The following is an 8196-nucleotide window of genomic DNA, read 5'->3' on the forward strand; positions in this document are numbered from 1 at the left end:
TTAGAAATGATCAGAATAATAGAAGTATAAAATTATATGAAAAGTCAATAGTTAAAAAATAGAATTATATTGTTCTCTCTCCTCTCTCTTTCTTAGATCTAATGTTTCTCTCTCATCTCATTGAATTTTGGAGAGTCATATGAAGAGGAGTTATAATATAATTTACATTAATTTGTAAAACCCCCCACCCACGTTTGATTCCTCTCTCAAGCGGCGCGACTTCTTAAGTGGAGAGAAAATAAGTGCGTGGTCTGGTTGCCGCCAGGCCTGTCGAGTGGTTTATTACTCTGTCAAGCGCCTCCTCTTCGAGGGTGACAGCGGTAGATACCCCAGTTCCTAAAAAAAAAATTACATTGATTTGTTACTTTCAAACATGAAAATTAAAAAAATTAATAGGGACTAATGTCATGACTCATACAACATGCATAAATTTAATCTAAAATATGAGTAAAATACGTGCAAAGATCATAATAACATGAAAAAAATTCTTCCCCCGCTTATTCTAAAATAATAATTTCTTGATTTTACTAATTCATAAATGATTATGCAATTTTTTTCTTCTCTTGTGATTGATTTATGAGCCACAAAGATAGGTCGGATCGAGATCTATCTAAGAAAAGTTGAATTTATAGGGCTTAAAAATCAAGAAAATAAATTTGTCATTTTTATTTTTACATAATTTTGGTGTAAATAATAAAAAAAAATTATATTAATAAATGATATTGATGCAAATTTAGGGTAGAAAATGGGAAAGATTAAACAAATTAAATGCACCTCCTTTATGGTTGGGAGGCCTAATATCAACCCAACGGTACTCACCTTCCTCTCCACCCTTATCGCTGTAAAGCTCCCTAAGAAGCTACAAAATCTATTCAATGCTCTCAACAACCCACTAATAAAGCTCATAAATGATTTTCAGAAAAATAAAATAAAATAATTCCCATAAAATCTAAATTCCACCGCCGCTCTTAATTTTTTTTATTTAATTGAAATATAGAAACCTTAATTTTTGAGATATTAGAAATATTTAAATGTATTAAATTTAATGACTTTTTAGTCAATATTGAATTTAATGATGAGAGAAACAAATAATATTTAAATTATAATATCATTAGACGATTTATTGGACCACTCTAACTTTAGTAGTAAAATTATCCAAACATTTGACTTATAATTAAATTAAAATTTAAATTTATTAATTTTTTTAAGATTTGTCAAAAAAAAAAACTAGTTTATTATATATTTTTTGATTATTAATAATAAAAGTAAGTTGATTTTTAAAATTATTAGGTTTATTTTTAATTAATGCAATATAAATTTAATTTATTTTTTTATATATTATGTTATTCTCAAAATAAAATAGATTATTTTGGGACCTAAATTAATGAAATATTAATTAAAATATATTAATCTTTGCTATGGCTCTTCAGCTATTTAACTAGCTCTAACCTTGAATCTCCTTCAACTTACCTAGCTAGGCCACAACTGTCTCTCTCTCTCTCTCTCTTTCTCTTCCCGTTGCATCATGGCCGTTGAAAACGGGAAGCAAGCTGCGGAGGCCGGCGGCGGCGCGGCAAAGCCAGAGAGGGCAGTTAAGATAACAGAAAAATCAAGTGTGCAGCCGAGGAAGCCGACGGCGAACCCGAAGGTAGCGCTGGCGACTTTCGACCTTCCCTACATCACATTTTACTACAATCAGAAGCTTTTGGTTTACAAACAAGGGGCGGAGGAGTTTGCTGTTGTTGTGGGGAAAATGAAGGAGGCATTGGCGGAGGTGTTGGAGGAGTTCTATCCGCTCGCCGGAAAATTGGTGCAGGAGGAGGAAGATAGAGCGCTGTATGTTGAGTGTGAGGGAACAGAGGGAGGGGTGGAGGTGGTGGAGGCGGAAGCGGAGGAGGTGGTGGTGGCGGACCTGGCGGAGGGAGAAGCGCCGGAGGAGCTTATGAAGGAATTGGTGCCGTATACTGGCGTTATGAACCTCGAGGGATTTAGCCGACCGTTAGTCGCCGTTCAGGTTGAACAATCTCCCCCTTCTTTTTTCTGTCCCTATTTCTCTCCGCTTCAGGAAATCAACACTCACACTGTCACACACAAGAAAAAGAAAACATCAAATCTATTTATTTACAAAATTACCACTTTACTTCTTTTTTTTTTTCAAATTTTCACTAAAAATTTAAAATTCTGTTCAAATATCAATTCCTATTTTTCACTTTTATCAAATTTCTAATATTTTTATTTTCAATGTATAAATTCAATAATTGAAAAAATATATATATAATTTTAATAACAATTTGAAAAATTGTTCAGTTCAAATTGTTAAACAATGAGTGCTGGAAATACTCATATAAAAGAAATTATTGAATTATTATGGAGTCTAATATGATTGAATAAGATAATATTTGTGTTCTATTTATCAAATTAATTTTTTTAAAGAAGAATTAGAGTTAATTAACCTGCAAGTTCAGAAATTAAATACACCAAAATGTATTGTCTTTATTTAAACTATCGTGATCATAAATTTATTAAAATTAAAGACCAATTTCTAAGCTAATTTTTAATTTTTGAAAATTCAATTTTCAGTTTTTCATTTAAAATTTATGTGAAAATTAGCATTATTGAAATAAAAATTTTGCTTTTAATTATTTATTTTTTAAACAACAGTTGACAAAGCTGAAGGACGGTATTGCCCTTGGCTGCGCCTTCAACCACGCCATTCTGGACGGAAATTCCACGTGGCATTTCATGACTTCTTGGGCCGAGCTGACCCGCGGTGAGCCCATCTCCGCAAGCCCAGTCCACAACCGATCCCTGGCCCGATCGACCCGCGTCCCCCTCAGCCTCCCGATCTCCCCTGCCGCCCACGAGCTCGCAGACCCTAACCCTTCTCCTCCTTCCTCCCTCCGCGCTCGCGTCTTCTCCTTCCCCGAATCCACAATCCTCCGCCTCAAATCCGCCATCAACTCCTCTCTTCCCGCCGGAACCAAACCCTTCTCCACCTTCAAATCCCTCGCCGCACACGCCTGGCGCTCCATCTCCCGCGCACGTCGCCTCCCTCCCGATTCCATCACCATCTTCGCCGTCTTCGCCGACTGCCGCTCCCGCCTCCGTCCTCCACTCCCAGATTCCTACTTCGGAAACGTAATCCAAGCCGTTTTCACCGGCACCGCCATTCATCCCCTTCTCACCGCCCCGCCCGAATTCGCCGCCGGACTATTGCAACAAGCAATCGAAGCCCACGACGCCGCCGCGATTCAAGCGAGGCTAGAAGAGTACGAATCGAAGCCGAAGATGTTCTATTTCACCGACGCCGGCATAAATTGCGTCGCGGTTGGGAGTTCGCCGAGGTTTCGTGTCTACGACGTGGATTTCGGATTCGGGCGGCCGGAAAGAGTGAGGAGCGGCAAGAACAATAAGTTCGATGGCATGATGTACTTGTATCCAGGGAGGGACGGGGGGAAGGGGATTGATGTGGAGCTGACGCTGGATGGGCAGGCCATGGAGAATCTGGAGAACGATGGAGAGTTTCTCGTCGCCGGAGGAGATGAGCCGTGATGATGAGCTAGTGTTGAAGCAATTTTAGTATTTAAGATTTGTGTATTTGTAGTTGTTGGGAGTTGGGGAGTATATGTGGGAAGGAGGAGGAATAAGAGGTGTGGTCAAGGGCGAATTATTACGGACGTCGCCCCATCACCCGAATATATTAGGTCCTGGTGTATTTGGGTGATGTGGCGCGTCTGGATTGGTGTCCGGACGAATCCGGACACCGAACGTAATAATTTGCCGTGGTTAAGGCTTTATTTTTATTTTCAATGGTGTTGAATGAGAACTAATTTTCATTGTGTAAGACTGTTGGGGAGTGTTGAGGCATGATTGTGCTATAAATAAGTGATTTGGGTTCATTTCATTATATATATGTGAGGTGAATTTGCAAAATGATACTTCTAATTTTATAAAATTATTATTACACTACTTGGTGTCAACTATATGAATCTTTTTTATCTATTCTATTCTAGTACGAAACAATTTCTCATTTAAATCTAATACAAATTTTATTTATAATACTTTTTAATCAATTCTTTTTAGACCTATCTCTGTCTTTTATAACATAAGCTAAATATAATATATCTACTCTCATAGCCGAGTCATGAGTCAATGATGAATTTAGGAGATGTTTAATTTCAAACATCATAAATATACAAAAAACTTTTAAAATGTAATGATAGACTTTTGATAGTAACGAGTCTCCATTATGTTATATTTATTAGACAAATAAATAATAGGAAAACATAATTAAGGGCCTATTCGGTGGTTTATTATTAAGTATATAGCAATGTAATTTATTTATGAAGTTTCAACCCTCTATCTTATTTATTTATTTGATCTTCGAATAAATCTAGGACGTTAAATTCTATTTCTATTTAACGCCGTGGATTTTTTAGAAGGCAACAAGTATTATTTATCAAATGTAGTTAGGTGGTTTAATGATATTACTTAAAAGAAAGGAATGTTACATGGGTGATTAGCTTGACTATTTCCTTTTTTCTCATTTCTCATTTCTCATTTCTCATTTCCATCAAGATTAATGTATTAAGGCAATCAATGAAATATCAATTGATTTTTATTGAGATTTCCTTAATTTGATCTATTAGTGCTTCTCTTATTACCTCAATGTGTTATAAAACCAATAATATTGTATTATTTGTAAGAAAAAAAAAAACAACAAAAGAAACATCACAATGAGAAAAAGATATGAACCAAAAACATATATATGGATGATTAAAATAAGATGGTTCTTGAATGCTTAAAAAATAAAAATATATGGTGTAGTACTAGAAGCATAAAAAAGAGAGAGAGATATATATATTATATGAATAAGTATGAGGCAATAAGAAATCCTAAATAAAAATATTAATGAAATCAAATTTAACATGAAATTATTTTCTTAACACTCTTTGCATGTAGAATGGTGATCTAGTAGTGCTAGAGTATTAAGAAAGTAGATTTTCTTTAGTTAATTCAATTGGAATTGCTGATGAAGATAGCCAAAATAAACTTCAAACCACATTAAACTATTAAGGAACAAATAGTGAAGAGAATCCTTAAAGCTAACATAAAAAAATTATTGGGAGGAAAGAAGGTTAATACTAGTTTTAAGTCAATTTATAGAAGGCACAATGTTGGCTTCATTTAGCCAAAGATGACAATGTAGGAAGAAATATCTAAAAAACAAATAGAACAATTAATACACATATTTAGCAACCACTAGATCCATATCATGAACTTTTGGTAGACAAATAGTATGAAAGACAACTTCTACCATTTCTCTTCATCTAATATAGTGTAAAGAAGCAATCTAAGAGGCCAACAAATTACTATGGCTTAAATCATATCTTAGTAGCATCTCTATTTAGTACTTATGTGCTCTAAGAAGGAAGTATATTTACTGGTCAATAAGGGCTATCTTCACTGCAATCTTATGTCAAAGGAAACTACTATCATATTCAAACTTTACAACAATATTTTCCATATGACACAATTCCTATAACTTTTAGAGGAGGGATGAATGCTAAAAACCATGATATTTATAAACGTCAATCTTATCTTCATTTGGATAAAATCACTTTATTATGAAATGATTATCGGCTGAAGTTACTCTAATCAGCAACTTTCCATCTAAGAAGAAGTCCATGTATCAAGATAATTCAGCTCACTTATTTGATTGCAAAAATTTAAACATGGTCTATGGTAAATATTGTTAAATATTTTTTTATGCACATAAATTGTTCTACCTTCTTAAATCTTACTTTCTTTCCATTTTAGGCTAAATCTTAAGGTTATATGGATTAAGAGATTTATATTTCATTTGAGACAGATTTCTTACTGCTTTTTAAAGCAATTTTTTAGTACAAAAAATGTACTAAAAATATATTTTAAGAAGTTGAATGAAAACTATCCCAAAAGAAGCCTTAGTCCACTTCTCCTCAATGTGTCCCCTCTTCTACTTCATTTAAATCCTAAATCTTGAATATAATTGCCAAATAGTTTACTAGTATTTAACTATATCTAACATCTATCATGCTAAATAGCTCGTAGAAATTGGAACGTTCTGGTTTTACTAAATATGGATTTATAACATTAACCAAATCCTACTTATAGCCAAATAACTCCTTAAGGATTTATGATTTTTAGTATTTACTAATTTTGAATTTATATAATTTACTAAATCCTACTTAAATGAAATCTTATAGCAAAGAAATCCTTACTTTATGAGCTTAAGCTAAAACAACCTGAATATACTAATTAAGCCATAAATAATACACTAGAAAGCACCACAAATCTCACTAAATATACATCAATCAAATCAATACCCATGATTAGGAATGGAAGGGGATTTATGAAATTCAAACTTACCATAATGGTTTACTTCTTATATTTGGCTCCTTCTTAGACAATTGTTGTTGCGTCCACATTCACCATCTTTAGGCTAAAATTTATATTCTTTTAAATCGAAACCCTAATCAATGCCTTATCCCCAATTCTCAACTCCTTTGAGCAAAAAAATCTCACCTAGATTAATTGAACCCTTGAATTATAATAGAATTCACATTCACACACACGCACACACTCACACTCATAGAGAGAGAGAGAGAGAGAGAGAGAGATTTTAGAAAGGGTTAATTTCATAATATGCAAAAACAACAGTATACAGCCTTAGATGATAGAGTAGCCATAATTGCTAGTGATCATTGACAATGAACACCTTTAAAGATCTCGTGCATCTATTTGAGATGATGCGCATGGTATCGTAGGAGCTTGATAGATGATTGAGTTTGGGTTTATTAAACAAACACTACATGAAATTCAACTTTTTGCCACAAAATAATCTACTACAAATTACAGTGGAATATCTATTGTACATTATGATAGAAAATCAAGCACAAATATGTCGCCATTTGTGACGTGTATTTCTATCTCAAAATATGATACTAGATCGTCATATCATCGTTTGCGATGAAAATTTCATTATGGACTCCATCATTGCTTTCATCATAACTTCCTTCATTGATGTTATAACTACAATCACCTCTATTAATGCCTTTGTAGTGTTCTATTCCTTCATTGCGCTTCCCTTGTTATTGCCCTCAATGTAAATTTTTTATATCGATACATGCATCATAACCCCCTATATTTTTGTTTTTGCTACTTATTCTTCTCTTATTTTTCACTCCCTGGCTAAAAGGATAACCTCAAACTTATTAAGATTTCACCCCATCTCAATATATCGAGAAAGCAAAGCACTTTATAGAAATAGGAAAAATGTTTAACACACATAAATGGAGGTTTATAGTCACTTTGAAGTCCTACAAATAAGTTTCCAAGCCTAGGGGAATGTATTACATCTCACTTTATGGACTCCATTAAGACCATCCCAACATCACACCATATTTGAATTCTAATTTAGTAGATTTATAATTTAGACAACAAAATTTTAATCAAATATCAAAAGATTTTGATATGACATCAGTCCCTATAAAACACTAACTAATTCAAGTTTCTCTAATTAGTTGGATCAAGAGTGGACCATATGAACAATACAAAGTTTCCCTATTATGTTTATCTCTTCAAAGCCTTTTATATTATATAGGAGATTAAAAAAAAAGAGAAAGAAAAAACAACCCCATAACTTTCATCCTAAATGGCTTTCTATCTCAACCGAGCATCTTGTTAAACTGCTTGAAGTTTCTTCTTAAAGCCTTTATACCTTATTAAACACCATTATCTGATCTGGCCATTCTAATGATGCCACATGGATATTTCCTATATGAAGCTCTATTGCCTTACAACATATCTTTGTAACTTATCCATATCATTTTCAACTCCAAACTCTAGCCAATCAACAAATTATCCCATGATTGTCACTTATCACATGATCTTCTCCAATTTTGTCATGTATACTACATTATGTATCGCCACCTTCAGCATGGCCTCAAACTAAGAGTCCAATTATACATAAATCAATAAATCCTCTTTAGCCCACAAGAAGGCCTTTTTAGCAAATTTATGAAGAAACTAAACTCTTATAGCTTCTAGGTAATATGAGTGCTTGTTTAGCTTTAGGTCATAAGAGGGGTTTTCTTAGCCATGAATTATTTTCCCTCCCTCACATTTTACATAGGTTGAAAGTCGAAACACAAA

General features: G+C 33.7%; 1 protein-coding gene across 1 annotated transcript; it reads left to right on the top strand.

Annotated features, from left to right (window-relative positions):
• The first annotated feature begins 1455 nt into the window (after window positions 1-1455).
• Window positions 1456-3909, top strand: LOC110092161 (BAHD acyltransferase DCR-like). Its single transcript, XM_020816577.2, has 2 exons — window positions 1456-2014; window positions 2662-3909. Exons 1-2 carry the CDS (start codon window positions 1526-1528, stop codon window positions 3550-3552), a joined length of 1380 nt encoding a protein of 459 aa, XP_020672236.1. The 5' UTR covers window positions 1456-1525; the 3' UTR covers window positions 3553-3909.
• The last annotated feature ends 4287 nt before the right edge of the window (window positions 3910-8196 follow it).

Source organism: Dendrobium catenatum, unplaced genomic scaffold (genome assembly GCF_001605985.2).
Source record: "Dendrobium catenatum unplaced genomic scaffold, ASM160598v2 fragScaff_scaffold_665, whole genome shotgun sequence".
In the NCBI taxonomy this organism is placed as follows: domain Eukaryota; kingdom Viridiplantae; phylum Streptophyta; class Magnoliopsida; order Asparagales; family Orchidaceae; genus Dendrobium; species Dendrobium catenatum.